The 19823-nt window shown below is 36.3% G+C and overlaps 1 protein-coding gene and 3 long non-coding RNA genes across 5 annotated transcripts; 2 read left to right on the plus strand and 2 right to left on the minus strand.

Moving 5' to 3' along the window:
• Nucleotides 1-86: 86 nt before the first annotated feature.
• LOC124396826 lies at nt 87-2515 on the plus strand. Of its 2 annotated transcripts, XR_006927841.1 has the most exons (4): nt 87-214; nt 657-886; nt 972-1047; nt 1520-2515. It is a non-coding gene; the product is annotated as an uncharacterized LOC124396826 (long non-coding RNA). The 2 variants fall into 2 exon arrangements; XR_006927838.1 differs by lacking the exon at nt 972-1047.
• A 142-nt stretch (nt 2516-2657) lies between these two features.
• LOC124396820 lies at nt 2658-11096 on the minus strand. The gene is made up of 2 exons (XR_006927832.1): nt 10568-11096; nt 2658-2860 (listed from the first exon to the last, which is right to left on the minus strand). It is a non-coding gene; the product is annotated as an uncharacterized LOC124396820 (long non-coding RNA).
• LOC124396814 lies at nt 4793-6763 on the plus strand. Its single transcript, XR_006927831.1, has 3 exons — nt 4793-4862; nt 5019-5059; nt 6252-6763. It is a non-coding gene; the product is annotated as an uncharacterized LOC124396814 (long non-coding RNA).
• LOC124396776 (interferon-inducible GTPase 5-like) lies at nt 8054-18620 on the minus strand. Its single transcript, XM_046866073.1, is given in 4 exon segments — nt 8054-8708; nt 8711-8967; nt 9174-9732; nt 18578-18620. Coding segments are annotated over 3 exon segments (1200 nt in total). The 5' UTR covers nt 18578-18620; the 3' UTR covers nt 8054-8324.
• Nucleotides 18621-19823: the final 1203 nt, after the last annotated feature.

The following is a 19823-nucleotide window of genomic DNA, read 5'->3' on the forward strand; positions in this document are numbered from 1 at the left end:
TTCCAGGATTGGTCACGCCCGAGGCGATTACCATAGTGAGATACCGAATTGATGTTTGAAAGGGAAATATCACAAAAAACAAACAAACAAACAAACAAAAATCTAATGAAGTATTAAACAACATATTCTAGAACATGCTCTGGAACTGTCATTCAGAAATTTCTTGAACTTTTTAAAGACTGTGACGACTGATGGTGTTGGTGAGCTAGTGGAGGTACTTTTATGATGTTCTCTGCTTGCAGTACTCTACACTGTAACTTTTTTATAGTTGTAACGGTGAAAGAATGTGAAATAATGAAGGTAAAAATCTGTAAATTATAAAACATGAAATTACAATTTACATACCGTTAATGATACATTGGGGCAATAAAGTATTTATAAGTATTATAAATAAAAGTAAGTATAAAAGTATAAAAAGTTCTCCCACTTAAAAAATATGAGAGAGGCCAGTAATTGTCATCATAGGTACAACTATGAGAAACAAAATGACAAAAAACAAATCCAGAAAATCACATTGTCTGATATTTAAAGATTTTATTTGCGAATTATGGTGGAAAATAAGTATTTGGTCACCTACAAAAAAGCAAGATTACTTGCTCTCACAGACCTGTAACTTCTTTAATAGGGCTCCTCTGTCCTCCACTTGTTACCTGTAGTAATGGGCACGTCCTGATTTTGCCAAGTCCGTGATGCCCTGAGACCAATATTTTTTTATGATGACCCTGGGACAACAACTTCCTCAGCCAATCAGCGTTTATGACGTCACCAATACGCGCGACCCAATTACTATCACCATTTTGCAGAGTCCGCCAAAATACAAAATAAACAACGGTTTGCATCTGCACCGCACCAGTGGCAAAATCAGGATGTGCCACCAGCAAAAAAGGTAAGATCGTGCCTTAATTTTTCTTATGGTATTATTTTACAGAAGTATATTAATAATAATAGTAAGCTTCATATTTCTTTTTTAGATTTGTGGGGATTTCACAGCAGAAATTGTAATATTAGTTTGAATTGCCAAGTTACCCGCGTTACCCTTTCACTGATGTAAGTTACCGTTAACTTTCTAACGCCAGTTAAAACAGTCTAATAACGACTGTTGGTAGCTGTCAAAGAGATGCGATTAAATAGTTGCATTTAAAAACGAACGAAATGCAGAACAAAGCAGCGTTAGTTTGAGCACCGCACGGATCATTCAGCTCTGACCACCATCAGACAGAATTTAAAACCCTACTGCGATCCGCTGTGAGATACAAGTAGAACCGATTGAAACAGATCATTTATTCTGTTACATATGAATATGATGACCTCAAGTCATCACTGATTTATTCTAACATATGAATATGATGACCTCAAGTCATCACTGATTTATTCTGTTACACATGAATATGATGACCTCAAGTCATCACTGATTCATTCTGTTACATATGAATATGATGTTTTCTTGAGGTTTTATCATTGATTTTCACTTTACAGTATTGATGTTTAATCTAATTGTTTTTGTCTCTTTGCTCTTTAGATTTTGACATTAGAGATGGGGGAATTTATAAAAACAACAGTCTACAAAGATAAGCGCTTTAAAGGAAACAAAAGAGAGACAGATATAACAGTCCATGTTTTAGAAAATCATTTGGATGCCTGTAAATTTATTCAGTAAAGACTCACTGCTATAAACGCATCCAAAGACGCCAACTTCAGGACTGTGAATTCTACAAGTCTTCAAAATCAAAAACATGGATATTTCTTATTTTTATGTAAGCGCTCTGGAGCATGCACTCAACGAAGTCGACGTGCCAAAGGATGCAAGGCCTATGTTTCTTTTAAAAAGAGGACAGACTGGCTCAACAAACTAGTTATAGTCGAAAAGCCTTTACAACATTCATTCAGGTCATGACCCATCAAGTTCTTCTGAGGGACACATTAAGAAAACATTAGTCAAGAGCTTATCAAGCATATACAGGATTTAATATCTCTTGGTGTTAAACCAGATACAATTCTCCTAAAATCATATGAGTGGTCACGGGAACAAGGACATACTGATCTCAACAACCGAGCTTATTTTGTTACCCCAAAAGACATTGAAAATATTCGGACATATATGATGAGAAAAAAACAGCAACACAAAGATGATGCCACTAGTACCCCACAGCTTCTATAGGGCCCTTTTAAAGCCTTATAGTCCTCAAACAGATCTTATCATAGTTCTCCAAATACCATCCATGAAAGACAACCTTCATGAATATGGAAGAGAGATTGTTTTTATGGATGCGACACATGGTGTCAACCAGTATGGTTTTCCTTTATTTACATTAGTTGTCAGAGACAGTCATGGTCATGGAATCCCTGTTGCCTATATCATCTTGGGAAACTTTGTGATGCAGACAAGTCACGTAAAATACGTTCACTGTTTGCAAACAGAAAAAAAAAAACCAGACAGAAAAACAACCCCAGAAACAATGACAGATGTCACATTAAGATTTCCTGTTAAGTCAAATAGAAAACGCAAAGCTAACGGTGGTCAAAAAAACTAAATCAATTAAGGTTTGAAATAAACTTTTATTAAAGTGCATGTTTTCGACCATTGTACATATTGTCAATCAGCCAATAATAAAACAAAAAACATTGTATTTCGTGTCTAAAATGAAATAAAAATCAAATTGTGATCAAGAACCTTTCTGTTTTTATTTGCAAATCTGATCCAAGTATATGTGCCACTTACTGAAGCAGATTATCTCATACAGTCCGCTAAAAAAGGAATTAAAAACATATTAGCTGCTGTAGGCGCAAAGCGGTGAGGGGCCAAATCCAGCTTTGTTTCAGGGTCAAGGTTTTGTAGATTTTCATTTGTCCAATGCTCCTCCTGCCAAAAAACAAAGCACAATATTCATGTTACTTAAATAAAATATAGAGCTGCTATTAGTTGTCTGTTATAAATCACACAAGATATTACACTTTCACTCTCTTGCTGATTAATTGACTTTTTGATACAGGGACTAGATAGGCTGAAAAGGTTTGTACTACGGTAAGTAAAAGCACTGTAAGTAAATCTGGCCCTTAAAAGCAAGCAACTTTTGCCAATGGTCTTACACAAAAACAACATCCAAGATGCCCAGTCCTTAAAATGTATTTAAAAGTTTAGCAGATGCAGATGGGTTTACAACTCATTGCTTTTCAAAAGATACGGATGTCAGGCTGGTATCATGACTGGTGGTCAACATATTCATATGTAAGAATAAATCAGTGATGACTTCAGGTCAACAAATTTATATGTAACAGAATAAATCAGTGATGACTTGAGGTCATCATATTCATGTGTAACAGAATAAAGTGAATGACCTGCAGAGAGCTGGGACCAAAGTAACAAAGGCTACCATCAGTAACACACTATGCCGCCAGGGTTTGCTAAAGAGCATTTGGATGATCCAGAAGACGATTGGGAGAATGTCATATGGTCAGATGAATCCAAAATAGAACTTTTTGGTAAAAACTCAAATTGTCGTGTTTGGAGGAGAAAGAATGCTGAGTTGCATCCAAAGAATACAATACCTACTGTAAAGCAGGGGGTGGAAACATCATGCTTTGGGGCTGTTTTTCTTCAAAGGGACCAGGACGACTGATCCGTGTAAAGTAAAGAATGAATGGGGCCATGTATTGTGAGATTTTGAGTAAAAGCCTCCTTCCATCAGCAAGGGCATTGAAGATAAAACGTGGCTGGGTCTTTCAGCATGACAATGATCCCAAACACACCGCCCGGGCAACGAAGGAGTGGCTGCATGTTAGAACTCACGCACTATTCCAAGTCATGGAATTATTATTATTATTATATAAGTTTGAATAAATCATATGTATTGCTATATTTTACAGTTTATTCACAGTTGAAATATAAGAATGGCTGGGTGAAGGCAGCACACTGGGATTAAAGCTGCAAAATGTAATTGGATGTGTTTTCAGGTGGTGAATCAAACCTATAGTGGAAAGTGCTTCGGCACTGTACCCTCTCTTGAAACTTCCACCAAACAGACAATGCATATTGCAAATTTGTTGTCATCAGAAACTTTAAAATACTTAAATACCGGTGACATGATTGCTCTTTCCCAGACAACTAGAGCAATAGTGTAATCTGAGCGCTTCGGTTTGTATTTTCGGCCAAAAAACGATGATGCCTTTTTCAGTCGAAAATTTTCTTCGCATCCCCGAAAAGTAATTTATTTAACTTTGAAATTTAGTGAAGTTAAAGTTAAATTCTCTTTAAATGAAAATACTTCAGTAAAGTACAGATACACAAAACAGCTACTTGAGTAGAGTAACAAATTACATTTACTCCCTTACTGTCCAGCACTGCTCCTTGGTGATTGAGAAACTGGTAGGAAGTAACAGGTAGGAGAACATGGATCCCGTCTCTGAGCAGACACACTCGCAGGGTGTTCTAGGTTCTCTTCTTTTGTGGTTTAAAGCACTATTTATTTTACTATACTTCACTATTTAAACTGTTTCCACGAATACACACTCAAAAAAATGAAATGTGGCTGCTGTTGGTCCAAAGAATATAACTATGTTTAAATTAAATAATGTACTTAAGTTTGTGTATTAAAATTAAAAGAGTCGTGTTGACAAAATTAAAATAAAAGTACAATTTCAGTTTAACACAACTAATTTAAGTAAAATTAATGAAATAGAGTTGTGTTGCTTCTGCAGTACCGCACTTTGGTCAACAGGTGGAGGTAATATCTGCACATGCGCAGATGAAAAGCAGATTCAACGCGAACTTTTCTGCTCTATTTTTGATCGGCGCAATTTAAACAAAGTTCACAGTGCAAAAAGAGAAAACAAGCGAAGATTTTCCCTTGTGGACACACAGCCAGGTGAGATTTCACTTTTTTATCTATATATGTTGAGGATGTCATTAGGTTAGATTGGTTAATCGCGAATAATCTCATGTTTTGTATGATATTTTCATGATGTTACCGTGTTCCTCGTGTGTGGGTTTCACATTAATGCTGTTTGTCTCTGTCTGGCAGGAGGACGGCAGTGATTGGATATTAGTAGACCATTTCTAGAGGTAATATTTATAGAACACAATGTGTGTGTGTGTGTGTGTGTATATATATATATATAAAATGTGTGTGTGTGTGTGTGTGTATATACAAATGAGTGCAATTCTCTTACACTGACTATTGGATGTTCCACATGGCACCTCATGCAAAGAAAACAGGATTTAAGATCTAGAAGTTGTCGAGGCTGAAGATTCGTCACCACCCTGAAATTGAGTTACAGTACAGAGGTTTTCCAAGAAGGGTTCATAGGCCTCGTATGAACCCTTCTATTTCATAGGTTGAAATAGGCCTCGTAAGGTTCCATCAAAGAAGTCGAGTCCTCGCACTGTGCGTCAGGTGAAGAATTGCTGCAGCATTGCTTTAGAGGTTGCAAAAGCGGAAGCTTCGCTTGTCAGTGCTCAGACCATACGCTACCCACTGCAACAAGTCGGTTTGCGGGCCATCGTCCAAGAAGGAGCCTCTTCTGAAGCTGCTCATAAGAAACCCACAAACAGTTTGCTGAAGAACAATCTCTCCAAGAGCATGAATTACTGGAACCATGTCCTGTGGTCTGATGAGACTAAGAAACTTGCCTGGCTCAGGTGGAGTCCAGCGTGTGTGGAGAAAATTGTGTCTTGCATACAGTCAAGCATGGCGGTGGTAGCATCATGAGCCGTGGTTCATTGCGAGAAACGTGGATTCCAACATGTACTGTGACATTTTGCTGCACCTGACGCACAGTGCGAGGACTCGACTTCTTTGATGGACCCTTGCGAGGCCTATTCCAAGTAGAACCCGTCTTGGAAAACCTCTGTACTGTAACTCAATTTCATAGTGTTACCGAATCTGCGACCTGGATAGTTCGCAGCTTTTCATTTGGAACCAGACTGTTTTAATAAAACAGTATGCACCAGAGTTGTGTTTTTGCACCTGCAACAATTGGAACAACTCTGACCTCAAAGATTATTGTGCATCTTTTTCATAGCAGAAATTGAAAAATTCTCCTGATTTAGGACCATTTTTGGATGTCTTGTACTGGTCACTAGGATTGACAAACTTGACTTTTGTAAAAACATCACAGTGGTACAGTAAAGCGCTAACTTATGCTCATTTTAAGTCATTGAAATTTTTTAAACGTATTTTATGTTTCTGTCCAACCATCCCCTCCTCTCACACTTGATCTGTTGGTAATTCGCTTTTTATACTTAATATTTTTAGGATGTTAAACTTGATGTTGTTGCAACCTCGATGGGCAACACCACCCAGGGAATCTATGACCTTGTACATGAAGGAGCAGATGCTACAGACCCATATGAAGATGTTGGCATCATTAATAAAGGCATCCAAATATTTGAAAACCTGAACAATGTGGCAAATGCATGTTCTGTGATACTTGGTCTAATTTATGCATTAAACTTGGCTTACCCACAAGATCTGAGATACACTTTTGAAGTATTTCAAAAGATATTTATGGAACTAAATGCAAACAAGCATTCAAACAAGGTCCATACATACATACTGTATGTTTTCTCCATAAAGTTGTGCTGTTTGCTGTAGCAGTACATTTGTTTCAGTACTGATCATGTTCATTCCTTGAATAACTGATGCATTGTCAGCTTTTTCCAGTTTCAAAGAAAAAGGAGATATTAAAAAATAGTTTATTATTATTTGTTTGTATTATTATTTTGTAAATGCTTATAGTTTTATTAGTATTTTTGTAATAAGTAAAAATAAATTTGATTTTTGCAAAATAAAGGCAGTTTTCATATTTTGTACTGTACACATTCTTGTTGGAAAAAAATGTAAATACCTGTATATTCATTGAATAAACTAATCAATAAAACTGGATTATTTGTTTTGGTTGAAGGCAACAATATAAACTTTAGAATAATTGAACTTAATTAACTAAATATATTAAAACTAAATTAAGAATGTTAAGTTGTTTAACTAAACAACATTACATTAACTTTATGTAATTAACTTAAGTTTACTGAAATCGATATTGTTAATTAAATGCAACCAAACTGAGTTACGTGGAACCTGTTGACATAAAGTTAAGTAAGGCCAACATATTTTTGAGTGCATAAAATTGTACAATTTGATAACGTTACCAAATGAAAAAGCTTTTAGATGTGGATGAGAGGAAACAAACTTCACCTTTATAGCAGTCAGTCAACACGTGCCAAAGAGCTCTCAGAAGGTACTTTCCGAACAGCAATGACACAAGTCAGCAGTCAAGTGCAAAATTCCCTCAGTATTTAAATAAGAGCTACGCTTCTTTGCATAATTCTCAAAAGTTTCCCCTTATTTCTTAGAAGTCTCGCTTAACTTGTTTACATATTTATCTGATTTCCACTTAAGTCTTAGAGAATTGCTTAACTCCTCCTTTTCCCAATTTACATATTTTTCACACTTTTACATACTATGAAAATTCAGTTCCATTCAGAACAGAAGCTTACCAAAAACCCACATATTTTTTTGGAAGATTTATTCAAACTATTTGTTATCGATTCCAAACATTTTGGCTACATTTTTCTGAATGCATTTTGTTAAATTTCACAGTGGGGTTCTGAAATGGATACAAAAACAGTCTTTGGGAATCTCAGGGAAAAATGTTCCAGCAAGAGCAGATAACAGTAGCTTCATGTCGCTTAATGGAAAAAGCCTGGCCACCTTGTCCAGCATGAAATCAATGAAAAAATATATACTACTTTTTATCTATGAACATAAAATAAATGTAAAAATATCCATAAATGTATAATGCCACTGAAATAACTGCAACATTGCAATCAATCATTTCTCTGGAATGCTAAACACATTAAATACTTATTATATAATACTTATAAGCTATACATAATATCATTATTTATTTATTCATTTATATTTTTTTTTGTTGAAAATGTTTTCCCACATCATTAAAACAGTAGCTCAAACCACACAAAAAAAGTATTCTACAACATTAGTTAGGACAACAGCCCTATATAGCACAGCAAATACAACAGTATAACAGGATAACAATATAACAGTATTGTTTTTTTATTATTGAAATGCAAACTTGTGGTTGAAATTATACGACATTGTTGTTTTTTTCTTTCTTTAAAGATAATTATTTACTCTGGTTTCTTTCAGTCAGACTTAAAACCGTATCATCAACAACATAAATCACAAGTTATTATGTAAAAAGAATGTCTTAATCTGATCAGACATCAACAATTTAATAATAAGATGTATTCAATTGCGGGAATGGGAATATGATGCTGCAGTGCCTAGTTTATTAAATAGATTGAATCATTAATCAACTGATGACTGCAAAGCAGCCATGAGCACACTGCGAGCATCTTCAGCGAGTTCATTAAGACAACGCATCAGCATGTAGAAAATAGTTACAAATGACAGCGGCCCAGCTACCAGAGGTCCCAGAAGAGGAATCAAACTAAGCCAGTATTCTGCTGCTGATTCTAAAGTAAAAAGACTTGCATTTGGCAGCAACTTAATAACCAGATCTTTGGTTATTTCTTCATTTAGAGGACATTTCAACACAGATTTTAGCTCCTCAACTGACTTCCCTGATCTCTCAGACAGTTTCTGTAAAGAGTCTGGGTCCAAACTGTAGGCATTATAATATCTCTTTAGCTCTGTCACCAATATGGTCACATCTACACTGATTGATGCAGCTGCATTTAAGATGGTATTGGCACAGCTGCAACTGAGGCAGAAAGCAGAGCCAACTTCCAGATGTTTTTCTGCAGTGACTTCTTTTTCCTCTCATTGATCTCTAGACTGATGTTTGGAAGTGCCAGTATCAGTACATCTCTCTTGTGCTGGGGAAGTTCCTGCTCTATGGTCTTCTCAAGGTGGTTGAAATCATACAGACTCAGTTCAAAGCAAGAGATCAGGAAGACACTAGGAGACTTTAGACCAATCTCTTCTAGACCTAGAATAAAAAGGGAATTAAAACATTTCAAAATGGCCATTTACCAATACAATGATCTAAAACATTCAATAATCAAATATCATTATTGACACCTAAATGTTACTTCCCTAATTTTAATATATTTATAAAAAATATATGTAATGGTATTAAATGAGTTAAAAGTTGATATGAATGAGTTAATGTAATGTTTAATATTAAAAGTAAACCTTTAATGCAGTTGTTTCGAATTAAATCCAGTGTCTGTTGTTCATTAAAAGTCTTCTTTCTTTTCTCAGCTTCAATGTTGCTGTCGATCTTTGAGCGAATGAAATAAAACTTCTTTTTCATTTTATCTATTTCTGCTGCCAGATTCACATGGCATTCTCTGAAACGCTCTGATGTGATGATGATGAAAAAATCATATTGTTCAAATTGAACCTGTTTCAGATATTCATCAGCTTTAAATCTGGGGGTTCCAATGCCTGGGAGATCCCACAATTTGACATTTGGGAATTTGGGATAAGGGTAAGCAGCAGGTTCTGTAGTTGTCTCAACAACACCAGTTGCTGCAGACCCTTCATCTTCATCCCCTAAACCCCTGAAGGCATTAATAAATGTGGACTTTCCAGATCCAGACTCTCCTGTTACAGCTATATTCAGTTCCACACTGTCTAGCTGTGCAAAGTAATCTTTAATCTTGTCAACAGCTGATGGCAGATCTTCATTGGCTAGTGACATTTTAATGTCTTCAATTTCAGCATGTTCAACGAAGTAAAAGTCATCCATCTAAATAGAAACAAACTTTTTTTTTAACTCATTGATGCTCACACATGCACACACTAAATGACCAAAAAGATTGTGGACCTGAGCCTTTTCCTTATCTATTGCTACTTAATTTTAATCCCACAATTGTAAAATGCCTCTGAATTATCACATCCATGCAACAAAATATAATAAAAAGTTTTGGACTGTAAATGAAAATAAATAGGATTTCAGACTACACAGGACAATTTTCTCTAACCAAGTACACCACTGAAATGTTTACCAGAGTGTCTATATTGTTCACCATTCTTTGTGAGATTCAGTATATTACAGAATAATGTAAGGTCACATAACATTCAGTACAAATACAATTCCACTTCTTAGCAGATTAACAGCCTTCAAACATGGCCCCAGGGACTGCTCACTATCAAAACTTTTGTACATACTGTAAATCTGTCATTTTTGTCTTATTTTTCTTTTTATGTCTTTAATTTATGACATAGGCTGCTAAGGATACACAGAGTAAGAATTTAACTGTATTTTGTTACAGACTGTGGTTGATACAGACTTGACGTGCGGTAATTCACTGCATGATCATCACTGCTGGAAGGTGCCCTATCTTGTTGCTCATTTAAAAAAAAGGCAAGGAAGATCGTGTAATGCTAGTGTTCTAGCTTAGTGGAGTCTAAACATTGCCACGTTAAATGTTCAGATGTGGGGAAACAACTGTTCCAGCGTCGCTCAGGCTGCCCCCCTGCTCCTCCTTCTTCTTCTTCTTCTTCCTCCCCATTACACATACCGCAGTATGGAAGCAAATAGTATAAAACAAACAAGGACATTCAGCAGTGTTCAAACTCACCCCTCTTTCCTGTAACAGTGATTTATCCGCAATAATCCCAAGTAGGATCAAACCCTTCGCCGTTTCTTCTTTACGGAGAAGAGTAACACACCAGGGGTGAGGAAGGGCACAGTGAGCTGAGGAGAGGTAACAAGTTACGATACAGCGGAATGTGCCAAGTCCACGGGGAAAGGGAGACAAATATAGACTGAAATACCGGGATGAAATCTTAGACCATATTTCCACGTGTGGTCTTTAAATAGTAAGACTGTTTTGTTGTTGTTTTCGTTAAGCACTTTAACCCTCTGGAGTCTGAGGGTGTTTTTGGCCCCTTGAGAGATTTGGACATGCGCTTACATTTGTTTCTTTTTAGTTGCTTTTAAAATATATTATTGACAAAGGACTTATTACACTGTATTCAGCACAAACTGGGCTACCATAATATGTAAACAACTGTTGGCTTGGATTCTCGGGGAGTTCGCCAAAAACGTTGCTGATGGTATATACTTAGTGCAGGCAATCACAAGCATGGGCGTAAATCCGAGGGTTGTCCCCCCCCCAATAAAAATATTTAAAAAAATCGCACTCTCTATTATATGTATTCTCTATTATATAAAAAATATATGTATGTATAACTAAAATAATTGTGTAAGTAGAAAAAACCCCGCAAAAATGCATTTAGAAACAGTTGAGTTCCCCCCTCCCCTTCCTCACAGTGGTTTGACCCACTGCCTGTTTTCTCAGTTTATCTCACCTTCTCTACACACACGAGTCAGGTGTGTGACTGCGGCTCAATTAATGTTCAACTACATTAAGTAGGGTATTTTATTCACTTATTTTATTCACTAAATAAAGCAATTCTCTTTAATGTAGTTGATGCAGACTTATTCATAAATTAATTGCGGCAAATATGCTGATTAATGATGTAATTTTCCATGAATCTGCTCTATTAGCGATTAAAATATGACTTATCTAGTGAACTTTAGCTTGTTTACAATAGCTTGTAGCATAGTGCACTGACACTAACACACCAAAGCCGTTTCCCAATGCAGTGTTTTATTTGGGACGACTTGGAATAATGTTAACATAAACACACAATTAGCATATTGTTTATCTGTGCATTTACTAAATGAGCACTGTGCTACATCTGAACTGACCACACTGTATTTTTATAATCAATTTCTATTTTGTTCTTAAGTGTCTTCATTAATTTGTAAATAAAATAATCCTTTTTTTTAATTCCTTGTTTTTATTGTTATTTTTAGGATAGTTTTACTTTCTTTATGTAAAACAGTTTGAATTAGCATTGTAATTGACGCAGTCTCCATGCTACAATAATAATGTACTGTGTCTTTATACTGTAAGTACAATTTGACTGTATTATTTGTGTCCTCCCTCAAAAATTGTTCATGAGAAATTTTATTTTAATTGTCCCCCCCCTACTGTTAAATGAAATTTACGCCCATGATCACAAGAGACGCATTTATACACACTCGAGTGATGTGGTGTGTGTTTTATATACTGTATATATAAAAAATAATTAATTTATATATATATATATATATATATATATATATATATATATATATATATATATATATATATATATATATATATATATATATATATATATACACACACACACACACACACACACACACACACAGTACAGACCAAAAGTTTGGACAAAGAGTTTTCTTTATTTTCATGACTATGAAAATTGTAGATTCACACTGAAGGCATCAAAACTATGAATTAACACATGTGGAATTATATATGGAATTATATACATAACAAAAAAGAAAAATGAAAAATGTCATATTCTAGGTTTTTCAAAGTAGCCACCTTTTGCTTTGATTACTGCTTTGCACACTCTTGGCATTCTCTTGATGAGCTTCAAGAGGTATTCACCTGAAATGGTCTTCCAACAGTCTTGAAGGAGTTCCCCGAGAGATGCTTGGCACTTGTTGGCCCTTTTGCCTTCACTCTGCGGTCCAGCTTACCCCTAAACCATCTCGATTGGGTTCAGGTCCGGTGACTGTGGAGGCCAGGTCATCTGGCGCAGCACCCCATCACTCTCCTTCTTGGTCAAATAACCCTTGATGCCTTCAGTGTGACTCTACAATTTTCATAGTCATGAAAATAAAGAAAACTCTTTGAATGAGAAGGTGTGTCCAAACTTTTGGTCTGTACTGTATATATATATATATATGTATATATATATATATATATATATATATATATATATATATATATATATATATATATATATATATATATATATATATATATATATATATATGGTATGGTATGGTGGTTGGTGCCTAATCGGATAATTTGAGTATTTCAGAAACATTTTTGATTTTCACACAGACTCTTGAGTTCATACAGCATGGTACATAAAATAAAAACAGCCAGTCAGCTTCAGTCCTGTGGGTGGAAACACCTAATTGATGACAGAGGAGATAGTTAAAACTGAACAGCTAAAGATGGGAAAAAGCAATGTCTGACCTTTTACCAATTTTAACTAAATAATTTCCATAATCCTGTATATTGTTGCCTCCTGTTCTTGGTTTATGGGAGTGAAACCCAGTGTGGCCTTCTGTTGTTGCAGCCAGTCTTCCCTCAAGGTTTGATATATTGTGTGTTCTGAGATGTTCTCTATGGCACACTATAGTTGTAAGAGTTATCATAGCCTTCCTGTTAGTCCAAACTGGCTCCTTTCATAAACAGGATGTTTCCACCCACAGAACTGCCACTCGCTGGATGATTTTTGCTTTTCTACATTATTCTTTTGCACTATTGCCCATTTAAAATAAAGCTCTTGACCAGTCTTTACACAGTTCTTTGCATTGCACTGTGACAATATGATTGGTTGCTTGGATTAATAAGCAAGTGTAAATATGTTTTAATTGGTCAGGAAATGTGGTGTAAATTTGCACTAATTTGCAAGTGTGAGCAATCCCATCTCAGTTTTGTGTAGTGCAAAAAGAAAAAAATATATATTTTAAATGCAAATGATTAAAAATATGTATTTGCCATATTGTCATAATAGTGACCAACTGATGCTTATTGGTGATATTATATTTATCTTAGATAATATAAGCAGATAACTGTCCTTTGACCAACAGGGCCTTTACCCAGACTGCATAGAAGGCACATAAATGTTGTTTTAAAACATCAATATAGGACACAAAAGCTAATCTGTAAAATATTGCTGAAGTCTGTGCTTGCTAATCTTGCTGAAAATGCACAGGTGTAAGCTCCCTCCATCCCTCCGTCTTTGAAAACACCCCAGAGAGCAGTTCTATTTCAGTGTAGAGCTAAAAGCCTTAGAAAGATAGCATGAAGCATACTTCCCAGTTACTTTAGTTGTTCAAAGCTGACCTGCTAAAATTGTGGATCACATTTCAAAGGAAAGCAAATGAGTCTGATGTGCAGACTCAGGGGACATCTGATCATTTGTGTGTTGGTAATGGCATATGGAACAGTGTTGATGCTCATGGAGGCTAGCAGTCACAGCCTCCACCATGAGGAGAAGAATATGTAAATGGATGAAGGCTATTATTCAATAAATACTGATTAAATTAAATGGCACATACATTTTTAATGTTATACTAAAATTCCAATCTAAAAAATTATCTGAGCATAGGAATTTGTAGACCAAGCTAAAAGCATTTTGTATACACTATACAATACATTAGTGGAACTCTAATTTGAATATTGTATAACATTCAGTTTTACAAGTACAGATTAATTATTCTCAGTTCATAGCACTACATTGCTGAGCCAGATTAAGCATATTGTTACCATCATAATACAGTAGTAGAACATTGCTATTCCCTTTACAATCTCATAGGGAGGTAACCACAGCAGAGATATGAGGCACCAGAAAACTTCATTCACACAAACCCTAGAGTGCAAATTCCCACATTGTCAAATATACTGTCCCCAAATACATAAGCACACATCACTAAACATCGCTCAACTGCACCCAACTGGGTTTACTGGGGTCCTCAGAGATCTTTGCAGGACAGATGATAAAAGATTAAGGCTACACCCTGAGGGAAGAGAGCGGTGGAGGTACTATAGTTCATCTCCATTGCATCCTTATTCAGTATGTCATCCAAATGGGTAAGAAGGAAGCATTTGTTTGAATTTAGGGATAAATTTGATAAAGCAAGAATTATTGCACACATACATATACACACCCACACAAACAGAAATTATTAACACCTGGTGTAAAAAAAAAACTGTCTCTTCACAGACAGAATCAATAGTTGAAAACAGTGAACACCTTTCCTTGGCTGTCAGTAGGTTGGTACCTATGTTCAACATGAAAAAGCATATAAGGGCTAAAACTTTAACACTGCTTTGTAAAATTATCAATTGTTACAAATGCTATACAAATCTAATTGAATACATTTGAATTGAATATTCCTCCATCACCTTACATTATTCATGGCCAATAAATAGGAATGACCTAAAACTTAAATGAGTGTACAATTTAGCTATTCATACGATATATTACTTATAACCCAGCCATTAGGGTTGCACAGTGCAGTCTTATTGCCAGTCACAAGCCCAGATAAATGGGGAGTGTTGTGTTAGGAAGGGCATAAAACGTGCCAAATCAAATATGTGGATCACGAATCATATTTTCATACCGGATCGGTCGAGAGCTGGGTTACCAACAACCGCCACAGGTATTGTTAGCCAACAGGGTACCGGTGGAAATTGGGCTACTGGCTGAAGGAGGAGAAGGAGAGGAGGAGGACATCTACAGAGACAGCAGGAAAAGGAGAAGTGTAGGAGAGTGGCTGTTCAGGTTGGTACTTTAAATGTTGGAACTATGACTGGTAAATAGAGAGAGTTAACTGATATGATGGAGAGGAGAAAGGTAGATATGTTCAGGAGACCAAGTAGAAAGGGAGTAAGGCCAGCAACATTGAAGATGGCTTTAAACTGTTCTTTTATGGTGTGGATGGAAATAGGAGGGGTGATGATAAATGTCATCAGTGCTTATCCTCCACAAGTGGGCTGTGAGATAGAAGAGAATGAAAAATTCTGGAGTGAGTTAGATGAAGTGGTAGAAGGTGAACCTGGGAAAGAACGATTGGTGATTGGGCCAGATTTCATTCGCCACGTAGGTGAAGGGAGCAGGGGTAATGAGGAGGTGATGGGTAGGTATGGTCTTAGGGAGAGGAACTTGGTGTGGCATCTGGAAAGAGAAAGGAAGACAAAGAGATGTGGTGGTGGAATGAGGAAGTGCAGGAGAGCATAAGGAGAAAAAGTTTGGCAAAACAGAATTAGGATCGACAGCGTGATAAGAAAAGTAGACACAAGTACAAGATGTGGTAGCAGGTGAAGAGAAATGTGGCAAAAGCTAAGGAAAAGTCATATAAGGAGCTGTATGAAAAGTTGGACACTTAGGAAGGAGAAAATAATTTGTACTGATTAGACAGGCAGAGAGACCGAGCTGGAAAGGATGTTAGAGCGATAAAGGATGGAGATGGAAATGTGTTGACTAGTAAGGAGAATGTGTTGAGAAGATGAAGGGAATATTTTGAGGAGCTGATGAATTAGGAAAATGAGAGAGAGAGAGAGAGAGAGAGAGAGAGAGAGAGAGAGAGAGAGAGAGAGAGAGGGAGGGTTGGATGATGTAGAGATGGTGAGGCAGGAAGTGGATAGGATTAGTAAGGAGGAAGTGAGAGCAGCGAGGAGGATGAAGAGTGGAAAGTTGGTAGGACATGATGACATACCAGTAAAAGCATGGATATGTTTAGGAGAGATTGCAGTGGAGTTTTTTAACAAGATTTAACAAGATTTTTTGCATAATTGCAACCTTGCATTTTTTTTTTCAAATTTTTTTGTGTTTTAAAATAAAAAAGCATAGTAAAGGAGAGAAATCCAGATTCCAATTTATACATGTTCGTTCGAAACAAGAATTATTTTTTTCTAAAACAGTGTAACTGTTCTAAAATGAATATAATTATGCAAATTATTTAGATTTTTGTGAATAATATGGAAATAAGTAAAATAATACACATGTTTTGAGTGATATTGAATTTATTTTTTCTAAAAAATGTACAGTCAAATTAATTGACAATGAATACAAAATAAATAAATGGTCTGGATCACTGTGACCAGGAGTCAGTTGAAAAAACAAGCAAACTTATAAAGGAAAATGTTTTATGAGTGTTTGAATGTTGAACATAATTGAAAACGCAGTGATGCTTGGTGTGATTTTGCCTCCTTTTTTCTCAAAAACTCCACAGTAAAATGAGTTAAAATTTGATAGAGTAATAGACAGACACTTTAAATAGGAACATTTTAAAAGATTGAGCAAACCTATAAAGAAAAATGTTTTATGAGTCTTTGAATATGGAACATGGTTAAAAATCCACTTATGTTTCGAGTGATTTTGCCTTCACTTTTCTCAAAGACTCCAAAGTAAAATGAGTTTAAATTTTATAGAGAAAATAAACAGAAACACTGTAAATAAAAATAATTTAAAAAGATTGAACAAACCTATAAAGGAAAATGTTTTATGAGATTTTGAATGTGGAACATGATTGAAAATGCAGTGATGTTTGGAGTGAGTTTGCCTTCACTTTTCTCAAAAACTCCACAGAAAAATGGGTTGAAATTTAATAGAGTAATAGACAGGGACACTAAAAATGTGAATTATTTGAAAGATTGAACAAACCTATAAAGGAAAATGTTTTATAAGTGTTTGAATGTGGAACATGATTGAAAATGCACTGAGATTTGGTTTTTTTTTTTATAATAGAAATGCCTTGCTGAAGCGTCTTTACATCTCTTTTTGACCACGCCTACCACCCATACAAAAAGTGCACGATTAGACGCGCAACACAAAAAAGTGCGGCTGGTTTAACCGTGTATTTTCAAGATGCGGCAGGCTTAACCGCAGTGAATCGATCCGATGCGCTCTTCAGATAGAAAAGCCTGCTACAGGTCTGAGTTCAGCCTGGTACTCAGGTAGATAATTTCCTGTGTGGGCACCAAGCAGCTTTTTGTCTCGTTTATTCTGAAGCCTAAGCCATTCAGGTGAGACACAAGCACACTCGTATCAACCTCCGCTTGCCGCCGTGACGGAGCGCAGAGGAGGAGATCGTTTAAATACGCTGACACTCTGAGACCCGCTGCTGTGAGCGGTGACACTGCAACCTCAGCACATTTGGTAAAGATCCTTGGGGCTAGAGCCAGCCTGAACGGAACTGTCAAAAATTCGTAGGCTGTGCCTTGATAGGCAACGCGTAGGAATTTCCTGTGTGCCGGATAAATGCTTATGTGAAAAAACGCGTCCTTCAGATCCACTGATGTTAACCAATCTCTGGGACGAATAACACTGTACAATGCTTTTAATGTGAGCATTTTGAACTTGTACTTTCTGAGGTGTTTGTTGAGGTTCCATAAATCCAGAATGGGACGGAGATCCCCCTTCGAATTACCCCTTTGCTCAATAAGGAGGTTATTTCGTCCTCCAATACCTGAGCTGATTCCCCCATCGCTGTTGACCATAACACACTGTTAAAGAGTGGTGGTATTATGGCAAATTGTAGGCGATACCCTCGCTGTATTGTTGACGAAACCCAAGGGTGTATTGCGCACGCAAACGGGGGGGGCTGCAGCTCTGGACTGCTCCCCTCAATTAACGAAGGTTGAATCTGCAATGACGCTGATCTCTTCCCACAAAGCTTGTGCGTGTTTAACTCCCAAACACACTATGCACAGTATATGAGAGTCTTTGGCAGAGATCATAGACCCGCATGCACACGGTCGTCAGGGATCTTTCCCCGCCGCCGTGCAACCGGTTGGGCTCGCAGTTGCCATAACTGAGGTGCAAACACCGGGAGATAAACGAGATCACCACAACGTGCCTCTCGAAAAATGGGTCCCGTACGATAACTTTCTATTTCAAGAGGTAAGAAGGAACAGCAAAAGCAAATATTCGCCTTAACAGTGAATATTCCCCTGAAAAAGAAGCCGCCGTGCTCGAATACGTACCTCAACGGCTCGTCCTTGAACAGTTTAGCGACCACCCCTAGAGGATCTGCTGAGAATAGCTTCATGAAAAGGATCTTCACGGGGAAGAGAACGAGATGAAGCAGGGACCGTCAGCAGCGGCGTATATATGGAGGCGGGACTTCCCGCATCACTGTCGTGATTGGTCTGTCAGCCGACAGACGTGGTGTGATTAGTGCTTCCAGGATTGGTCACGCCCGAGGCGATTACCATAGTGAGATACCGAACGGATGTTTGAAAGAGAAACTACAAACCAATAAAATAATCACACTTTTTTATATATTGAAAATATCAAAAACAAACAAACAAAAAATTCGAATGAAGTATTAAACAACATATTCTAGAACAAACTGAAATATTTTTCCATTCCATTATTCTCTCAGTAATTCTCTCGTGTGCTCTGGAACTGTCATTCAGAAATTTCTTGAACTTTTTAAAGACTGCGACGACTGATGGTGTTGGTGATCCAGTGGAGGTACTTTTATGTGATGTACACTGCTTGCTGTACTCTACACTGTAAACATTGATTATAGTTTTAAAGGTGAAAGAATGTGAAATAGCGAAGATAAAAAACTGCAAATTATAAAACATAAAATTACTGTTTAATCAACATTTACATACCGTTAATGAAAATATAAGAAAACGTCAAGCTTTTTGCATTATTGCTATGTAAAAAATTACAATATTTTACCATAAAAACCCATAAAACAACAGATGCATGGTGTTCTTCTTGTTTTTATTATTTATTTATTTATTACTAAATCTTAATGATATGGTCAACAAGAATGTGTGTGTACTTTTTTGGAAATAAACCATTTAGACCTGCCATGGTCACTCTCATAATTGGTTAACATGATTATTTATATTTCAGAGATTTTTTCCGATTCAAAGAAGAAAACTTGAAAACTGTTCATTATTATAAGTAATGATTTGTGATAAAAGTTTTTACAAATAAAATAATACAGTGTCATGAAATTATTATTATTATTATTATTATTATTATTATTATTATTATCATTATATATAAGTTTGAATAAATACAATTTATTGCTATATTTTACAGTTTTTTCACAGTTAAAATGTAAGAATAGCTGGGTGAATGGCAGCACACTGGGATTAAAGCTCCATAATGTACTGAATTGGATGTCGTGTTTTCAGGTGGTGAATCAAACCTGTAGTGGAAACTGCTTCGGCACTGTACCAACTCTAGAAACTTCCATCGAACAGA

This window comes from Silurus meridionalis, chromosome 2, assembly GCF_014805685.1.
Source record: "Silurus meridionalis isolate SWU-2019-XX chromosome 2, ASM1480568v1, whole genome shotgun sequence".
Classification (NCBI taxonomy): Eukaryota; Metazoa; Chordata; class Actinopteri; order Siluriformes; family Siluridae; genus Silurus; species Silurus meridionalis.